Source organism: Myiozetetes cayanensis, unplaced genomic scaffold, assembly GCF_022539395.1.
Source record: "Myiozetetes cayanensis isolate MyiCay16 unplaced genomic scaffold, myiCay2020 scf22, whole genome shotgun sequence".
Classification (NCBI taxonomy): Eukaryota; Metazoa; Chordata; class Aves; order Passeriformes; family Tyrannidae; genus Myiozetetes; species Myiozetetes cayanensis.
Window position 1 is genome coordinate 2,682,018 of NW_026087434.1, and position 20,487 is coordinate 2,702,504.

The following is a 20,487-nucleotide window of genomic DNA, read 5'->3' on the forward strand; positions in this document are numbered from 1 at the left end:
GCCATTAATATTAATTTGGGGAGATAACAGGAGTTCAATGACCGTGTGAGAGAGCGGAAAAATCACAACTGTGAGTGCAGGAGGCACTGAGGGAAGGCAGGAGCTGCTCTGAGATGCTCCACATGGAGCAAATCCTACAGAGATGTAAATCTGGAGAGCTGTATCTGGGGTTTGGGAACTGCAGGGGACAGTGGCTGATGTGACAGGGGAGATCCAGGGGAAATAGGGCTGCGAACTGTGTTGACCAAAGGACCTTATGGGGTGCCTCTCTGCCCTTGGGGATGTTATGGGGTGTCTCGGTGCTCTTGACTCAACCATGGATTAGTAGGTATGATCATCTCATCTCAGATGCCCACCCAAAATACACTTCAGCATCTCCTGAGAGTGCACAAACCAATCTGGAGGAAACTTCTACCTCCCACCAGTCTCAGCTCAGGGTGTTTCTTTACTTTGCTGCTGGATCAGGTACCTGAAATGCACCACGTAGGTGTGTTATCCAAACTGCACCTTGGTTTGCCCGGGTTCCTCAGGGCAGTGCTCAGCTCTGAGGCTCAAAGCCTCCAAGAGGACACTGCAGAGAGCTGCTGCCCCTCAGCTTTAATGTCTGATTTCCTTCTTGGTGTCTGGGCTCTGAGCCTCATTTGGTTTTCATCTCTGGTGCCAGCCTTGTTTTCTGTTCAGCCCTGTCGTTCAGCACAAGAGAAACATCTCTCTCTCTTTATTACCATTAGGATTTTATGGTGCTTTTACTGTTGGTGTAAAAGTGCAGGTGGGGTTTGAGGGAATGGTGAATGGATCTGCAGGAGAGGATTTGCTGGGGTGGGGACCAGGGACTAGTTGGTGATGTTGGCAGGAGCAGTCCCCACTGTGTTCCCACTGTGTGCCAGGTGTTGCACCACCCACCTCAAGACCACTTCCAGCCTGGGCTGTGTCACAGCTGGTGTCCTTGGCTTGATTCTCCTCTCTGTGCATGTTCAGTCTAAGAGGGAATCACAAATCTGGCGTCTTCTGACTTCCCAGCGCTTGAGTTTGACAGTCCAAGCCTGGCTTATTTTATGCATCTTATTAAATAACTTCGGAGCAACTTTGTTAAACAATATATTGTACACAAATGCAGCAATTTCCCATTCAGGCAGCATGGTTTTGATTGTCCCTTTTGCAGCAGAATCACACCAAAAAAGGAATGTGAGCAATATGAACCTTAAGGCATGTTAGCAAAAGCAATCAGCCCAAGCAGGGTGCTGCCCTGGGGCAGGATGGTGTCTGTGTGTCCCTCCACCCCCAGGTCACCTGCAGTGCAGGTGGGGACAGCAGTGGGTGGCCAGGGCAGTGATGGGGCTGAGATGGCCCAGGGGTTATGTGGGGCTGGGGACCTGCATGGCAGCCCAGCTTTTAGGGGCTGTGGGGCACACACCACTGAGAGCCCCAGGACCTTCTTGAGGAGCTGTGGGTGAGCAGATGGGAAGCTGTAACTGAACCACTGGCTTTGGGATCTCCTGATAACGGAGTTTGTTTAAACTTTCCATGATGTTTTGAGAGGAAGCAATGTTTGCTCTTTTGTTGGGCTTTTTCCCCTCTTGTGCCTTTGACAGTTTTGTTTCACTGGGGCACTTTTATGAGGAGCATTTTATTATTTTACTATGTTATTCATCTGCATTTTAATTGCACACAATAAAACTTGAAAGCTCCCAGCAGAGAAAATCCTATAGTACTTCCCATCCTGTCCCACTGGGGATGAATTGCTGGGGTCACATCGTTTGTCAACAAACAGGGCTGAACCCTTTGTAGGAACCACACTGATTTCCCTGAACTATAACAGTGACAGCTTTTAATTGGTGTTATCAGATGGTTAAATTTAACCCGCCTTCATTTCCTCCGTTTTGGGGCAAGGGGGTGTGATTTGAACGGAGCTGGCATTGTCTGGAGGCAGGATGAGAAAGACACGAGAGCCCCAAGCCTTTTTGGGTGGAATGTGTCATCCCCAAAATCCCTGACAAATGCCTGTGCCAACACACAGGTCCAGCCCCTGCATCAGCTCCACTTTGCATCCTCTGCCCACCAAACCCACCAGCACTTGCTGGGTTTGGGTTAACGCTGCAGCAAATTATTTCAACCCCCTTCATAACCACCCTCTGCAGCTGGGTTTGGTTTTATTCACTAATCACCACAACTCCACCAGAACCAGCTAATTCTGCAGAAAACAACCAAAAATTCATCTGTGTGCCAGGTTTGGACCTTTGGGTCTCTGTGCATGAGCTGTGGAGCTTGTGCTGGTCCCTCACAAGCACAAGTCAATCTCTTGTTCTTGAAGGATCATGATCTGTAAATCACTTTGCCCTCCACTTCTCTGTGGCCTGACAGTCTCTTTCTCCATGTAATTATTAAAGACAACAAAAAAAATTAAAAAAAGTTTTCATGCAGAAAATGAAGCAGCTCAAATTGCATTCAAGAAAAAAAAAAAAAAAAAAAAAAGGTAATCTTCTATGAAAACATCATCCATCCATTCCTCCTGCCCGCCCCCAGCTGATATTTAAGGGATCAGAAGCAGCATTGCAAGGCAGCATTTAAATCAGCCCAGCTTCATGTATTCCTGCACCTGTGTTTCTCATCAAACCTGCTACCAAAAGGGCTGGTTAAAAGTGCTTTGATCTGAGTTTAAATATCCCCAAACATCAGGGACTGGAGGTATTTTAATCTGATTTTACTGGAACTGTGCCGATTTAAGGAAAACAGAGCCCAAAATTAAGTTCATATTTTCCATCAATCCCTGGAGTTTGGAAGGAGGAGATTTTTTGCTGGGAGTGGGGATGGCAGGAGGATAAGAAGGATAACCTCAGCTTTCCACTGTGGCTATTGCAGGGACATCTTTGGAGCATCACTTTGCCATCAGCTGTGTAGAGGAAAAAATTTGCTGCTCCTTCCTTTTTAGTTTTTAGGGATTTTTGGGTGTTTGTGTGTGTGTGTATGAGGGGTTTTTTTTTCTTCTCCACTTTCTTTTCCCACTGCATTTAAAATATGAATTTGTCTCACCTGATTTGTAGTTACAGAGACATTTTCACATCTCCTCAGTCAAGGGGACGCTGTTTCTTGTTCTCAGGTTTTCACGTGGTGACTCTGCTGCAAAATCCTGAGCGTGATTTAAATGCCCAGGGCCTTGATCTCACCTCGACCTGCCATACTCCATCACACACACCCCCATCTCCCTCGAGGGGGTACTAGAAATCCTCTTCCCATCCTCCCCCATCCTGCTCCATCTTGCAGCCCTCCGAGCACGGAGACATTCTCTGGAGCATCTCTCCTTAGCTCCCAGCCACATTTGGAGGGCAGCCTGGCAGGATGGAACCAGAAACTCAAGCAAACCCCTGTTTGTTGCCTGCACATCCTATTTTCCCTCCCCTCTGATGTGTTTGTGCGAGGCAAAGCCGGGCTTTGACACGACACTATTATTAGCTCGCTCTCTCCTGCGTCAGAAGCGCGGCCGGTGTCACCTGGCAGCGCCCCCGTGACTTGGAGCTGAGGATTCAGCCTGGAGAACAGCTTTAATAAGGAGTTTATTCTCAGGCTACCTGCTCAGCAGATGTTTCTGTTTGTTTTGGTTTATGTTTGCTTTAATTCTGCTCCTAATGTGCCTTTTATAACATCTTCTGGCAGTACTTCTAGACCCCTCTGTTGTTAAAGGCAAAGCTTGGGCGGCTCTGAGCTGTGTTATCTTTAGATCTCTCCAGTCAGACTTAAGAACTTGCTAAAAAACACTCAGCTGCAAGTTTTTTCCCAGGACAGCACAGGATTCTCCCAGTGCTCCTGTGTGTCTCCTCTCCTTGCCCTTGCAGGAGTTGTGGCATCTTGCTGTGAACCGTCCAGCTGGTCCAGATGCCTCCCCCTTCAAAGCCCAGCTCTTCCCCAGCCACAGCCAACAGGACCAAGCTGCAACATGCTGCAGATTTCCCTTCACTTCATTCCTGGGTAAAAACCCTGACTTTAAAAGGTAGAATTTTTTTTTTTTTTGGACAAGCGAGGCTGGCTGAAGCCACAGGAGAGAGAAAGATGTATAAGCAGAGAAAAGAATGAGCCTGCTCTCGGTGTGGTGGTGGCCTCATAAAAAATAAGATGCATGCCCAGACAGGACAGGCTGAAGGATTATCTCCCACCCTGAGGGGAAAAAAAAAAAAAAAAAGAAAAGAAAAAAAAAAGGACTTTTCATTTCCCAGTGGCTGATTGTTTGGCTGGACGTTGATTGAGAGCTGAGGCTCAGATAAAGGCTGGAGGGTTGGCGATAATATCAAAAAGGCAGTCGGAGTCTGGGGCCAGCCAAGTTGTCATTTCCTAATTCTGCTGCTGCTGCTGTCATCCAGCCCTCTGGGGCACTGCAGAGTCTGGAGTGAACTCTTAAAAAGTATTTTAAAAAGTAAAGTCAAACTCTTCCTCAGAGCGGTTCTCTCCACTGCAGCCCCAGCTCAGCCTGCTCTTGGATATTGTGCTAAACTTCAGCATTTGATCAAAAAAAAAAAAAAAAAAAAAAAAAAAAAAAAAAAAAAAAAAGAAAAAAAAAAGAAAAAAAAAGGAGAGATAAAACATATAGGTAGAAATCAATGGAGCCTTTAAAGGCTGAGCTGTGCAAAAGGCTGCACTTTGCTGTTGTCTTTCTGAACCCTGTGAAATGCTGGGAAACTGTTTTTAATAAACAAGAGTTCAAACAGTGGGGCTCCGTAGCCAACAGTCACGCCTTAAACTCTAAACTTTACATGAAAACTCTCAGATCCCTTTGAACTCTTTTTTTTCTTCCCTGGCAGAGGATTCCAGTGTTTATGCATTTTTTTGAGATTGCTGGCGGGATCATGAGGAGGGTTTTAATATTTTTTTTTAAACAATCTCCTGCCTTCAGAAACCATTAATGCCCACTAAGAAACATCAAGGCATTGCTTTGAAGTGCCTTCTGGCTACAGCCCTCTTACACTCTTTGGTTACTGTGCAATCAAATAATTAAATGGAGTCTAAAAAAATAGTTTTACCTGGTAATTAAACACCCCACGTTGGACAGTTGCGAGGGGTTTTAAAGGCATTGCAAATCTACAAAGGCTTGAAACACAAAAGCACTACATGCTCCTAGAATAAGTGAGTAGACACTTTCTCCCTGCTTTGGCAACCTTTCACACTGGCAAGGTGAGAGCTCGCCTTCCTCTTCCCGGCATATCCAAGGTCAGGGCAGCAAATCCCAAAGGAGAAAAGGACCGAGCACAGAGTCATAAATTAGCAAAGCTAAACTCTCAAACTTTTTTTCTTTTTTTTTTCTTTTTTTCTCCTTCTTCTTCTTCTTCATTTGTTTGTTTGCTTTGGAATAAACAGTAAGGAAGAAAAAGTTGGAAATAGTATTTTGGCTACTTCATCAAATGTTGGACTGCGGGCCGGCGGCCATCCCAAAGGCCATGGAGCCCAATTTGGACATGAGCTGTCTCTGCAGGCTCTGGGTGTTTGGCTCTGCGTGGCAGCTCTCGGGAATGCCGGCATGTGGATGCCACTGGCAGCGGGTGCCACGGGGACACCAGTGCTGGGCTGTGCTTGGCAGGGCCTGCCTGAGCTCATCCTTTTCTGGAAGGCTGGGGAGGAATATTTTGGGGACAGTTTCAAAAGAGCTGGGTGGGTATGGTGATGGGGTGTGTTGGATCTGATGGCCAATAATAATTCCCTGGCTGGGAGGAGAGGGAGAGGGCGAGGGCCACCTCCTCCTCTCCCACGGAAACTCCTCTCCCTTTTGATGGAAGCTTTCTGAACCCTGGTTGTTTCACTTCCCAGAAGTTAGCTGAGAAACTTTTCCCTGGTTCCAACCTAAATTGGCTCTTCCTTCCTGGAGCTCTGCTTTGATCTGGGCATTTGAATCTCAATGCAAAGCCCTGGTGCTTTGCCTGGTTTTTGCATGGCAGCACCACGAGGAAGGTTTAACCCCTCCACAGCCACTCTGGCCAGAACAGGCTCTCCACTGACCATGTCATCAGCTGCCCCCTCCTTATTCCTGAACCATCTTTGGATCCCAGCTGGTTTCACAGCATCATTCCCAGGAGCAGCGTTCGGTCCCCAAACCTGCCCTTTGCCTCTGTCCTGCTGGGGCTGGTGGAGGGTGCTTGGTTGGTCCCTGGAGGTGAAGACCCCTGGGTGCTGTGTGAGCCTGTAACTTTTGTACCTGTAGATGAGAGACACTTGCCATGGAATGTTTGGGAAAAGGGTGTTGTGTTTGTAGGGCTGCCAGAAACCTTCGGGGATGTGAGGATTGTGAGAGACAAAAGCTTTGGAAATGGCACAAACCTTATTGTTCCAAGCTCTGCCAGGCTGCTGCAGCCACCTGAAAGTACTTTGAAGGGGTGGAGGGATTTTGGTGGGCTCTGTGCTGTCCCTGTTTTAGGGCTGGATGGGACCTTGAGGGACCAACTGGGCTCCCTCATGGGGACGATGCTGAGGGTGCAGGGGAGAAAGGCAAGAGCCAAGGCCATGCACTGCATTTATCCTTTGGCTTCTGAAGGATTAGGGGGAAGGAGAGCTTGCTTTGAGATGGCACAGCGGAAGCAAGAGGGAAGGGAAGGCAGGAGAGCTGCCAGGGCGGTGGGAGCAGGAGCAGGGAGCCGGGAGTGCTGCGACTGCAGATGAGGAGGCAGCGCGGGCGACGTGCATGAGGAATGACGAGGCGGCGGTTTCAAAGCAGGACGAGCTGTAGGGTTCAGAGATGTTCCAGACTCCTGCAGGGCCCAAGACAAATGTTGAAAGCCAGAATTCCCAGAGGGTCTTTTCTGTTTTCTTTTTAAAAAATAATAATAATAATAAAAAAAAGAAGATCTACCTGTCAAAGCTTATCATGTGAAGAGCTGAATTAAGGGAGGCAAGACTTAATGGGCTTTCTTCCCTAAAAATAGATCTTCTCATGAAAGAGATGAAGGGCATTGCCCAGGGAGGTCAGCCAAAATTGTCTGAAATTATGCTATCACCTAGATCTGATGTCCAAAATTAGCCTCCTCTCTTGCTATGTGGGTTCAGTGCTCCCTGAAGATTAAACGCATCACGACACTCATTTAATTTAAAAGAGAGGCTAAAACATATGGCAGGCCATGGTTTAAGTGTTAGAAAAAATTCATCCTGGGACTGTGCATTATGATTAGTAGCATGCTAATGAAGGTGAGAGGGAAAGGAGTGTGTGCAGAGCTGTGTGGGGACGCCAGGCAAGGCTGTGGGCAGGAATTGGGAATGTTGCTGGGAAGAATGGAAAGGGCCTGAACCAGAGCTGCTCTCACCATCCAGAACTAGTCTGATCTTTTTTCAGAAGAGGAAGGAAGATGATTTGCCTTAAATAATTCTCCAGCCTCCTCTGTGTGGGTGTTCTCTGGGCTCTGTGATTAAGAGAGAGCATTTGAAAGCAATGGGATAGGAACCTCATTTTAAAGACAGAGCATTCCATTCTTTTTTTCCTTTTTAATTAATCTGAGGTTGCTACCAGAATGGAGTAGCTGGATGAAGGTGTTTGAGGAACATGAGGTTAATGGAAGGTGAAGGAGGAAGGGAATACAATTGCCAATATGAACCAGGCAGAGTGTGAACCAGCAGGTGCTCCAGCCCAGCCAGCACGGAGCTGACTCAGGGGTTTAGAGGGAATAAACTCCCGAGGTGGAGGGTAGAGAACAACCCTTGGGAGACTTGGGAAAGGCTGAAGGAAACTGGATATGCTTCTCATCCCATCACCTGGGAAAAGGAGAGAGTTTTTGTGGCACTTCACCACTCTCCCAGTACCAGTGCTGTTCAAAATAACATCCACTCTGTACCTCTATGTCCATGAAGGGAAGGGGAGTTTCATTTTTTATTTATTTTATTTTGTTCCAAGCTCATGATTTTGGGGGCAGCCCTGTTCAGTTTTTGGATGCTGGCTCAAAAGTTTTTCATCCCTTGAGCCAGGTGATGCCCAAACATTCAGTGTAGAGAGAAAAGAACAAACTATTTGCTGGATCTGCTGTGACCAATCTGCAAGGGCCCAGCTGGAGGAGAGACCCATGAACAAGGGGTGGGATGCTTTGTGCATTCAAATGCAGCCTGGATTTTACTGAGAGAAGCAAAACAGGGTCCTTGTCCCCACTCATCTCAGAGAGGAGAACCAGTCCCTTGTCCCCTCCCCAGCCCATCCCATTCCATCCCCACCCCCCACTGCTTCCAGCTTTTATTCTGGACCAAGCCAGACCACTGTGGCTCCTCTGCCACACGCCCCCAGCAAACTCCAGCTGTGAAACACTTGGGAAAGTGTTTCTCTTTCCCCCCCCAAACCCCAACAAAAAAAAAGCCTGAGGGCAAGGCATGCCCATGATTCCCAACCTCCAGGCTCCAAGGCCCAAGTGCTCCCAAGGAGGACCGTTAAAGGTCCATCAAGGTGTTTTAATTGTGCAGTAACCAGGGCTGGTGTTTTTGTTGGACGCTGACCCAGCCTGCAGAGCCGACACACGGCTTTGAAGCTCCCCTGGCCACAATTATCCACCAGGGCTCCCTCCCTCCGTGGGTGCTGTGGGGCTTAATGAGTGTTTCCAGTCTGCTTTGAAGGCGAAAAATGCGCTAAGTGTTAAGTCTTAGTGTGATTTTTAAGTGTGTGGAGTGGTTGGGGATCGCTCGGGCCGCCCTTCCTGCAGCGCTCCAGCCCCGCTCGGGTTTGCTTCTGCAGAGCAGGGCTCTTGCTGTTGATGTTCCTCCTCTGGAAGGACCCAAATCTGGATACTTTGGGTCACTCCTCTGGAACAAGCTCCGAATTAGGACTATTTTGGGTCTTTCCTCTGGTAAAGGGCCGAAACTGGGCCATTCCGGTTCTTTCCTCTGGAAGGATCCAAGTCAGCACATTTTGGGTCCCTTCTCTGGAACAGGACCTAAACCAGGATATTTTGGGTCTATCCTCCAGAAAAGGACCCAAACGAGGACATTTTGGGTCTTTTCCCAGGAAAAGGACCCAAACAGTGATATTTTGGGTCCCTTCTCTGGAAAAGGACCCAAATGTGGGTATTTTACATCCTTTCTCTGGAAAAGGATGTAAACAGGGATATTTTGGGTCCATCCTCTGGAAAAGGACCCACATAGGGACGTTTCTGGTCCATCCTCTGGAAGGACCTAACACAGCAGGGCATTCCAACACCACCAGCAGCTCTGTGGGCACTTTTCTCAGCATGAGTTTGCATAGTTTTTGTTTAACCTGATAAGCTAAACTTAAAAAAACCACCCACTTGGGTCAAAATAAGGTTCTTGTTCTCTCTCGATCTTCTGTACTGTTAAAAAAAAAAAAAAAAATTTAGTTGGATGTTACTTTTAAGCTGTAAGAGCAGAACTTTCCCACGCTGCCTCTCCATTTAGCAGAGAACATGCCAGACCTGTAATCACGATCTTTATCCCGAGACAAGCTAAAAAACAAAATGTTTCTGAACCACTGAAGGTAGGTGAACATTTTCAGAGTGTCACATATTAAGGTGGTGTCTAACGAGCTCCATGTCCCACTTATAATTGAAACAGAAGAGAGTATTCACTTTTCATTCATTTTAAAAAGACTATTCAAATACCCTTTCATCTCCACTAAACAGCCTGCCATGTATTTGAAGCCATTTTATATTTTGTTTCTACAGACATCCAAAAAACAGAGGTGAGTATTTTGGAACATTGATAGAAAGATGCAAAGGCTTGTGAGGCACTGAATGGCTTCAAGCTGCCTCAAACACATTCATCTTCCCAAGAAGAATTAGGCACAGTGTGATTCATTTTAATAGCAGAAGAAAAATAATACTACGGTGTAGTGCTAAGTTCCCAACCTTTGATGGCAGACTAAAAAAAGAGAGAGAGGGAAAAAAAAAATCTTTCTTCCCTTATGTTGTTGAAGTCTCCCTACACCCATCCGTTATGTCCAGCTTATCAATTAAGATGAACCCCATGAACTTCAGATGGTTTTTTTAAAACAAGGCACCATCCATTTAAATGTGTAAAACTGCCCGCAGCTCCCTTGAACTGCAGGATTCAGTCCCGAGCTCTGTGTACTCGGTGTGAAGTTGAGCCCTTTGATACAAGTTTTACTGATGTTTTAAATGAAGTCTTCTCAAACACACAAAATAACCCAGATAATTTAAAACCTCATAGAAAAAAATAGGGTGGGGAGAGGAAAAAAAAGGAGAAAAAAAGAAAAACCAAAACCCTAGTGCCACTGGTGTAGCAGAAGCAAAGGGCTGGCTCTGGTTACCAACAGGACAGACCAAAAGCAGCTCCACAATTGCTTTCCCAGCATTACTCGCTTGAGCCGGGGAAGGTCTGGGCGACAGCTGGGAGACAAATCCATCCCTGGTATGGGCAGCTTCCCTCAGGAACAAATTAAGCTCGTTCAGCTATAAAATAGGTTTTGTACCATAAATACAGGCGAGGGGGAAGGCGCACAAGGAGGAGCTCCCTGTGCTCATCCCGCTCAGCCGCTTCCAGCAGATCTCTCCCTGGTTCATCTGAGCCAACACCACCACAGGAGCCAAGGCTTTACAGAACTGGGTTCTGCTCAGGATTTACAAAGCCAAGTTTACAGCTGCAGGTGGGCAGTCCTGGCTCAATCACACCTGGGGAAGGCTGTGACCATCCCCAACACCAAAGCCCTCTGATGTGCCATGAGAAGAGTTCCAGCCTGTGGACAACCACATCCCTTTGGAAGTCACCCCTTGGCTCCATCAGGTGAGCATGGCAGTACAGTCTTGGCACTAAGACCAGGCTAAATTCATAGGTGAGTTACCTGAAGGAGCTGCAAATTACTTAATCCTCACACTGAAGAGCAGCTCCAGCCTTGCCTTCTCCAGCTGAAACAGCTTCCCAGCAGGAACAGCCCCTGCCAAGGCAGGGAGAGGCCAGGGCAGAGCTCAGCAGCTCTTTCCAGCTATCACCATACATGAGAAAAAACCCCCCATTTTAAGGCATTAAGGGTGAAAAAAAAAAAGTCAAGACAATATTAATTTGAAAAATATAAAATTTTAATAAAGGCTACATCTCTTAATTACAATAATTATTGTACCAAGTAATTTTTTTTTTTTTAAATGAAACTCTTTATAATGCATAATTTACAGTATAAGTAGAACAAAATGCCATGGCAAAAGTCATGAGTACAGGACTTGTAATAAAAGGCATAAAATATATTTATACATAAACCCCTTAAACAAACAAGGGAAAGCTTGAACCCTGAATATAGGGCGACGCATGGTCTGTAACACCATGCAGGCACAGGTACTGTACTGATTAAATTTTAAAAACACTAGAGATAGTGTATTAATATTTTCACCATACATTTTCTACAATATATACAGACTTACACAAAGTAGCAATGGCAAACAGAATGCACAGATTAACTTAATCAACACAAAACCCAACTGTCGAAATGCAAGGTCTTTCTTGGGAAAGGGTCTCTCTCTCTCTCTCTCTGTCCCAAAACCCACCACACGCACACACACGGAGCTTCATCCACATCTCCCACAGCCTCAGGTGGGAGTGAAGGCAAGGCAGAACCAACCCAGCCAAAAACCCACCACACAACGAGTCAGAAGCTGAAAATACACCCCGTTATAGCCACACGGAGCTGAAATACAAGCAGTGCTAACACTGAACGGCTAAAAAACTTAGCTCTGTGGAATACACACAGGGTATTTAACCTTTTGGTGTGCTAAACATGGGAATGGGAATGGGATGGCTCCTTCTACAGCTCTCCCAGGCTGGGGGTTTTGCTCTACCTTGCCTCGACCGAGAGGCTCTGGACACCAGTGACAGCAGCAAAGCAAAATCCTGGCCCCGCCGAAATCCATGGACAAAATAACAGGTTCCTGTTTTGTTGTATTGCATCTAACAGAGTTAACACTTAAGACCTTTATTTCAAATTAGAGCAGCATAGATTAAAATGCACAGGTCTCTTGATGAATGGCAGGACAGCATTTTTATTTCGGCTTTTATTATTATTATTATTATTATTATTATTTCTGTGGAAGAGTTTTATCTTCACTTGGAGAAATACTGGGCATCACGTCACTCCTTCCCTCCTCCCCCTTCAAAAAAAAAAAAATCATCACGAATGCGCTCCTGGCCAAACTCCTAAATTTTAGATAGTGGGAACAATGTAAAAAAATAAAATAATCCTTCCTCCCCTCACCCCCCTTCCCAGCCCCTCTCTTCTCCATTGTTAAAGCAGCATATCCAAAAACTGGACTTAAGGGAAAACAGACTGTTCAATAAATATCAATAAGGATTACTGTTAAGGTAAGCTATACACAGTTTCTCTTAGTCCATAGATTTCAGATCCCCAGGAAATCATATATTATGTATGGAAGTCTCTCAAAGACGGTCTGCATCTCCGATAGCCAACAGTGGTCATGTTTCTAATAAATAGTCCGGGGTTTTTATCATCTCAGTACCCAACTCATGAATAATAAATGCCATTTTTTTTTTCCTCTAAGGCTAATTCAGCAAAGTCTTCATAGACTTCACCTTTTTTCTTCATTGGTTCAAAACTTTCCTTCAGAGTTTTTTTTTTTTTTTTTCTTTCCTTGTCATCACTACTGTTGTGTGTCCAAAGACTTTTCTAGCTTAACTTTTCTTAAGAAACACAGATGCCATCAATCAATCCTTTCTACTTTCCCCAGGATCCTTCCTTCGTACATGGGCAGGATGGTTTCATCTTCCCAAATCTCTTCAAACACCGCGCCGCAGTCGAACTCGTCGCTCGCTTTTTTGAAGTAGTATCTGTGGTAAAGGGAATTAAAACACAGTTAAAAATCAAAAGGTAAAAGCAAAGGATGCTTTGCCGGTTCTTTTTAACCACGGCATTTCCAATTTCTCCCTCCTAGGATGTTCCTCCAGGAAAACCTCAGGGCTGCTCAGGTCCAGCGACACGAAAGCATCCCCAGGGATGCGATGGGACAGAAGGGAGCAGGGCTGTGCTCCTCAGAGGTGACAACAGCTCCCACAGTGAGAAGATTATACACACTGGCAGTGGATACCCCCAGCCATAAAGAAAATTAGAAAGCACAGTGATTTCTGGTCGAATATCTTATTTAAAAAATAAATAAATAGAATTTCAAAGCCAAGCATTCTTAAGGCTCCCCTCTCTCCCCACCTTCTTTCTTTCATGTGTTTTCTTCTTTCAAAGCTCAAGCCCAACATTAAAATTAGCAACTGTTATTAAAAGGACGGATTAAAAGCAAACCATTCCCAGCTTCCTGCAACGCAGGAGCTGAAACTCTGTGGTATTCCTATTGAAAAAAAAAAACAAAACAAAACAAAAAACAAACCCAACATCCCGGGAGCCTCGCGTGGGGAACAACCAATTCACGTATCCCTGCTAAGTGACAGAAACTCCTGTCTTTGCTTCCCCAGTGGTCGGAGAGCCCCGGTCCAGCCCGCGGGACGTGACACGGGGAGGTCAAGTAGCAGTGTCCTGCATTCCTGCTCTTTTGCTCCGGGTCGTTAGATCATGAAGCCAACGCTCCCAGAGACAAAAAGCACCCCCACCCCTCCTGTGTCAAACAGTAAGGACCCCTCTATTATCCTGAATTAGACCGTTCAGCTTCTTGATTAAAGGTTCCTTTTATCCCGTTTGGAGCTTTCTTCCTTCTAAGGCTGCTTAATTGCATATGCACAAATGAAGGGCTTCCATTCAGAGGGGTAGCATTTAGGGAGTCTGTCCGTCTGCCGCCGAGCACCTCCTTGGATGTGCCTGCTCCCTTGGAAAAGGGCTTTGCCATCTGATTGCCAGGGATGGAAAAAACTTCATCAGATGGATTACAAAGAAAAAAAAAATAAAAATATATATAGATATAAAAAAATATAAATTAAGCCCTCCCGTGTAGTTTCCAGACAACTCAGGGGTTGGCAGATGTTTGTCAGGGAGAAGGGGTTTGTAATTATGATTTTTTTTTTTTAGGATGGGAAAGGAGATCAAATGAAGCTCACTTTTACTACTAAAGCTGAAAGAACCACAGCAGGGTCTTCAATTTGATTTTTTCATTTAGTGACTGTTCTATTACACATGTTTAAATTAGTCACATGAGCCTGCAAATGTCTTTATTTTCAAAGTGTTTTAAAATTATTTTGGTAGGGGAATAAAAGATCCCTCTTTTTGCTTAAAGAGATGAAACCATCCCCTTTTTTCCAGGTATGGTTAGGATTTATTTTTGTATAGTCATTCCAAGCTGAATTGACACATGTTGCATCTTTACTGGGTCAGCAAGGAAAAAACATATTATTTAAGTCCTTCAGAGCCTGCACTCATGGAAGTCAGTGGCCCAACTCCCAGCTTCCATGCTACAGGTCAAAGCCACAATTCCCCAGGAAAGCAGCCTTGAAATCAACCCAAAAAACTCCAAGCAAAGTTTGAATGAATTACAAAGAACTTGCCCTTCCCTCTCCCCTGTCCGGATAACAGCCACTCTTCCCAAGAACTTCCTCCCCAAGCCCAAGCCCTGGCTGTGTTTACAAAATTTTTATTTCAGAAAACACGCTACGACCTTTTACATAATTACAACCTTATTTCACAGAGAAAAGGGGGGGGGGGAGAAGAAAAGGAGGAGGCAAAGCAAAAAAAACGAACAAAAAAAAATAAAGTCCACCCCCACAAACATCTTCAAACAAGTCACTCTGCTCTTATTTGCTCAGAAACGGGCTTTCCATTGAAACATATTTTATGTGGCAAGCTTTGCTCCTTTTTTTTTTTTTTTTTTTAATTTTATTTTATTTTTTGGGACATCTGGCACCAATCGAGGCGAGCAGGCCCAGCCTTACAGCTCAGTTTTGAACCGCTGCCATCTTCAGATTACCCGACACCACCCACTTTTTTTTTTTTTTTTTTTTGGTGCGTGTATGTTTGTTTTTTGTTAACGCCATCAGTATTAAATCACTGCTTAATTCCTTTTTTATTTTTTTTTTTTTTTTTTGGGAGGAGGAGGGGGGGGACGGATGGAAAGCCAGGCGGCTCTTCCCGGCGGCTGCCCCACGGCAGGGCTCTGGCATCGCGGGAGCCCGAGGTACCCGCCTCGCAAAACTGATCCAATCAATAAAGAATTTGGAGAGCGGAGCATTTCTGCGTGTCTTTGTGCATTAAATGAAAGGCAACGGCTTCAAAGACATGCTTATTAAATGTGCCTTAAAAAGAAATCAATGCCAGATGTGACCAAAGCGGCCTAGTTAGTGCCTCCCCGTAACACACACGCTACTCCGGGCACTGCGGACCTCTCCCCTGAAGGTCACCCGCAGTTTCACTCAAAGTCCAGCCAAAAGTCAAAGCTTAGATCAAAATGATTCCCTGGAGGTACACACATTTGTGTAATTAGTTTCACCTTGTGTCTGTGCAAGATAAAATACTGGGCATGTACCCAAGTTCCTTTTATAAATTTCTGTATTGTCTTTACCCAGGTGTAAAGGGGTGAGATCTAAGCAAAACGTTGTTTCATCCTTGTCACTCACTTAAAAACATTTTCTAAAGTAATTACAGTCTGACAAGGCACAAATAATTGCACCTAGAGGGGCTTTTGGGCCACAGAGGTTTTAAGTAGCCTAGTCCTGCACTCGGGCATCACACAAAAAATGTCACAGAAAACAAACAAACATTAAAAAAATTATTTTTTTTAGGAGGGGGGTGGGACTGCACAGCCACTGGAGCTGGCAGAGCAGTGGTGAGGTCAGGGAAATTGGTCTGCAAATGGGGCATGAGGAGGAGAAAGTGTGGGAGGCTTTAGGGGCTGGAAAACGGCACAAGGGTGCCAAAAGCCCAAGGACCTCTCCTGCACGGTGTCCAGGGTGGGTGGACTTGCAGGTTGGTGCCATCTGATGGCAGCTGGGTGGGCTGCAAAGGTGGTTTTTGGGGAAGGATTGGCAGTATTTCAGCCTCACTGTGCAACAGCCACAGACAGAGCCCAACTCAGCATCCCCACAGCCCGAGAGTGTCTGTGGGTCACCGACCTCTGGGCTGCAGGGGTGGACTTCCCAAAGCTGCAGAGAGGCCAGTGATGGGGCAACAAGCTGGGAATTCCTCAAACCAAACCCAAATGACCATTTGGAGGTTAAATCAGTTACAGGGCAGTTACAGGGCAAGACACCCAGTTCTCTGAATCGCCACCAATTTCAGTGCAAATTCAAACAAATAGCTGGAGTGTCCCTCCCTCTCCTGCTCACCCTGCAGAGATGGCCAACAGAGGATCCCAAGAGATCCACTGGGAAATGGCAGCAAGAAGAGCCAATGTGAAGCTCCTGCCATGAAAACTATAAAAGCAGAGGAAGCAGCAAACTGGTTTAACTGGGAGCTGTGCCCTGGAAACCAGACCAGCAAGGTTTGTCGGAATTTCTGAGGAGGATCTGGGTATTGCTGGTGGAGCTTTCTCTGCAGGGCAGAGGTTTTTTTTACCCCTAAAGAAGAGAAAAGTGAGGGAGCTCCATGTCCCTCAGCTGGACCATCCCAGCCTGTCACTGACCCCACTTACAGCCACGCCATTGCAAAAAATTAAACAATTAAAGGAGAGCACCACCAAGATGAATGCTGACCCCAGTTTGGAAACTGAATCCCACTGCTCCAATGCCTTTGCCACAAAGCCATCCCGGATTTCCCTGACATTCAAGCCTTTTGGAGAAAGGCTGGAGCACAGATCCTGCTGTAACTGGGGAGGAGGCAGGGGAGGTGGGGAGGAGGTGGCCCTGCAGCTGAGCTGTGGCTCAGGGCACCTTTTCTATCTCCAAGTTGCTCCTGGTTTGAGTGGAAGAGAGTAAGATGATCAGCAGCCTCTGAAAATTGAGGCCAGCCAGCTGAGGTAAGCCTGCAAAAGTTCTGCTAATTCTTTTGACTTGGTAAGACACACTGAAGAAAAACCAAATCACAGATTCTTACCTGTAATTTCCCTTTTTGCTCAGTTGTTCTTTAAAGTGCCCAAGTGTCAGGCTCTGGGCCTTTAACATCCTCCTGTAGGGAATTTCTTCTCCGCAAAAAAAATAGGTGACAACCAACTCACTGGACTGAGAGGTGTGAACAACTGGCAGTTTCTTTGGCTCTTTGTGACTGAAAAACAGAAAACACACACAAACCCCTCTATTTTTCCATTTGAGAACAGGCTGTTTCACCACACTCAAACCAGCAGCGCTCCAACCACACTGTCAGAAATACCCCTGGGTGGGACCTAAAAATCAGATATTCCTATACTGGCTGGGAATTTGCTGGGATGTGTTTGCACAGCCCTTTGCTGGGCTCCCACAGCAGCTCCTGGTGGGAATCATAGAATGGTTTGGGTTGGAAGGGATCTTAAAGCTGATCTCATTCCACCCACCTGCCATGGGCAGGGACACCTTCCCCTAGCCCAGGTTGCTCCAAGCCCTGTCCAGCCTGGCCTTGGACACTTCCAGGGATGGGGCAGCCACAGCTTCTCTGGGACAGAGCTTCCCCACCCTCACAGGGAAGAGTTCCTCTGTAATATCTAACCTGGATCTACCTTCCTTCAGCTTGAAGCCATTCCCCTTTGGAATGACGGCATCTCAGAGACCTCTCACCACCTTATGGATGGGTGAACCCAGGGCTGGAGGTTGGTTTGACGCCTCCTGGAAGCATCAGAGCAGGACCACAGGCCGGGTGAGCAGGTGCAGGGCTCACCACAGGCTCACTGTACCTGGAGAGCCCCAGGACTGCACACCTTGGGTTTTAAAACGCTCTTTTCATCTGCCTTCACACGAAGCATCTGCCAAGTTTTCTCCACGTGCACAAACCCACCTGCAACCACCGGCTCACAAAGCAAACCCACCGCCAGATGCTTCACCTGAAGCACCCAGGTAATCTTATTTTTCCCAGTGAGGATAAAATTAACTGGATTTTGCCATTTGCACCCAAGAAACCCTTCTCAAAGAATAATTAAAACAATATTACCCAGCGAAATGGCAACGCTCTAGTGAATACCATGCAGCCAAATCTACAACTGCTTCTGAGGCAATGTACACTTGGCATGTCAAAAGGTCACAAAGTGTTAGTCCGCAGTAATTTAGTCTTCCTAATTTGTTCTAAGTCTTTGTAGAGTGGCTTCAGAAAAAAAGCTGCTAGCAAAGACAGCTGGTGGACTTAAGGTCAACCAATTAAAAATGAAAGGCTCTAGTCAGGTGGCTCAGTCTGGACTTCAAACATTACTCATTGCTTAAGATGAAGAGGGTAAGAAAGAAAACTTTAATTATTTAGGCCATTTTAGACCTCTCTGTAGCAGATTTCTTGTTAAAAGAACCATCCTGTAATTAGACTAATCCAATCTTTGTCCACTTTACAGGAATGCAAGTTAAAAAGAGCCAGAGACAAGATTTGAAAATGTTTTGTTCTCTCTTTAAGAAGAATGTTTGAAAGGCAAAATTTCAGATATAAGAATTTCCTCTCTTTTCAAAGCGCAATCCATTCAGTGAAAATATAATTATGAGAGATATATATTTATTTCCCAACCCTTTTCTGCACGTGCAATACTCACTCTTCTGTCGTTAGACTTGCATTGCAGAAGGGGGTGCTTCCCCCCTGAATGGCAGCGGAGTGGTTTCGGTCCCTCTGCTGATTTGAGGCTGAACATCTGAAGTGGAGGGAAAGGGAGGGCAAGTGGGGAAGAAGAGGAGGGATAAAAAAAAAAAAAAAAAAAAAAAAAAGAGAAAAAACAACTTTTAAAAAAAAAAAAAAATTGTTGAAATACAATCTTCTTAATTGAAGTCTCCTGTGGGTCGTTAAGTTCGCTCTTTGTATCAAGCCTCACATGTTGTAAACAATCAAAGGAAGAATTAAAAATGCTGTGGGCTAATTTATCCTTCCATACCCAAATGAACGATAACCAGTCCAATTCCCCACTTGGTATGTAGCTGGAGCCTGTCCCAGAGGGAAAACGGGCAAATTACAGCCATCAAAAGAGTGGAAGTAATAGTCTCGGATCTGAACTATTTGTGCCGGTGCAGGGTGGGGTTGGAATAAGGAGGCTCATCCTCCGGGCCCAGCCAAGCCGTGCCGTCACACATCCCCACGGCCTGCATGGGAGGGACACCAGCCATGCCCACCCTCCCAACCAGCACCCAGCCAACCTCCCCCGGCCCCGCTGCTCCCCAAACCCCACGACAGGGACCGGGACCGTCCCTGTCCCTCCCGGGGCCGTTACCGTTGCTTCTGCGGCTTGGAGACCTCGGCGAGGCGGCGACACGCTTCCTCCAGCTGGGCCAGGGTGTTGGGCGGGGTGAGCGGGGGCATGGCGGGGTCCTGCACGAAGGGGTGGGCGGGCTGTGCCCCACGCGGGTGGCTGCCGGTCCCCCACGGGTGGTGGCGGCCGGGGGCCCCCTTGGCGCAGTCGGAGCTGTAGGCCTTCTTTGTGCTTTGTGTGCTTGGGGAGGGGAAGAAGTCGGGTTAGAAAAGCTGGAAAATATGACTTTAATAGCAGCTCCTATTCTGCTCGCTCCCTCTCAAAAGTCTGTCATAACATGAAAGGAGGTTTATTGCCAAAAACATGACATTTTTGTGGTTTTTCTGGTTCTGCGGAACAGCTTTTATATTAAACCGGAGGAGCAAAGAGTCTCATTTGTTTTTAGCGATTGTAAAAATAGACAGCCCATGTAATATATAAATATTTACCGGGAGCGATATTGCTGTAGACAGCTGCGTATTTACCTATGGGGCTTGTGCTTATTTTGTCTCTCGCTCTCCAGCATCCACTGCCAGACGTTCTGCGCCCGGTCTGCTTCACCCCCGGGGAGCTGCACCCCACCGGGGCCGGGCAGCCCCCCGTCCCCAGCCGGCGGGGCCACGCTCTCCACTCCTCGGCCCGGCCTCTTCAGCAGCGTCCCCGTCCTGCTGGTGGCAAAAAGGGACACGAGCCCACCGTTAGCCCCTGTCCCCATCAATGACGGGTCGTGGTTTGGGGCAGGTGCAACGGGGGAGAGATGCTGGTCACTTACCCGAAGGGCTCCAGCGGGGGGAGAGGGGGGTCCGTGTTTTTGGGGTGGCCCTTGCACTTGGGGTAGCAGTAGTAGTCGCCGCCCGCCGGGCAGCAGCACTGCACCCGCTGCGCCGCCTCGGCCTCGATCTGCTCCTTCGTCTTGGGCACAGTGTGGTGGTGGATGTAGTGGTGGTGGACGTGCTTGGTGGTCTGCTTGGTGATGAAGCCCTTGCCCAGCACGGCGCAGGCGGCCAGCGAGGCCGCGCCGGGCGGCAGCTTGCCCGTGGGCAGGCGGTCAGGGGAGCGGGTGCGGGGGCTGTGCCGGCCCATGCCGGGTGACTGGCAGCCAGGGGTCTTCAGCACACGGGAGAGGTGCTCGTCCAGGATGGCCTGGGGGTCCTCCTCGTAGCTGCCCGAGGGCAGGAGCGAGAGCGGGTGCTGGGGGTTCACCATCTCCCGACTGCTCTGCAGGCTGGCGGGGAGCTCAGAGCCCTCCTTCTCCTCGTCCTGCCAGACAAGCGATGGCAGGGAATGAATGGAAGGGGACGGGGAGCCGGTGGGGGCATGC

General features: G+C 47.1%; 1 protein-coding gene across 4 annotated transcripts in view; it reads right to left on the minus strand.

The window, feature by feature from the left end:
* Positions 1-10,970: 10,970 nt before the first annotated feature.
* The window catches only part of AXIN2 (axin 2), a 50,717-nt gene continuing 41,200 nt past the window's right edge, over positions 10,971-20,487 (minus strand). For 3 of the 4 annotated variants that reach the window (XM_050319265.1, XM_050319266.1, XM_050319267.1), the window contains exons 6-11: positions 19,939-20,426; positions 19,652-19,834; positions 19,149-19,367; positions 18,483-18,578; positions 16,880-17,047; positions 10,971-12,747 (exon numbers count right to left, since the gene is read on the minus strand). In XM_050319265.1, the coding sequence (XP_050175222.1) occupies positions 12,621-12,747; positions 16,880-17,047; positions 18,483-18,578; positions 19,149-19,367; positions 19,652-19,834; positions 19,939-20,426 (1,281 nt within the window). In that variant the 3' untranslated portion in view covers positions 10,971-12,620. The remainder of the gene's footprint in view (positions 12,748-16,879; positions 17,048-18,482; positions 18,579-19,148; positions 19,368-19,651; positions 19,835-19,938; positions 20,427-20,487) is intronic. The other variant, XM_050319268.1, reaches the window with a different exon arrangement.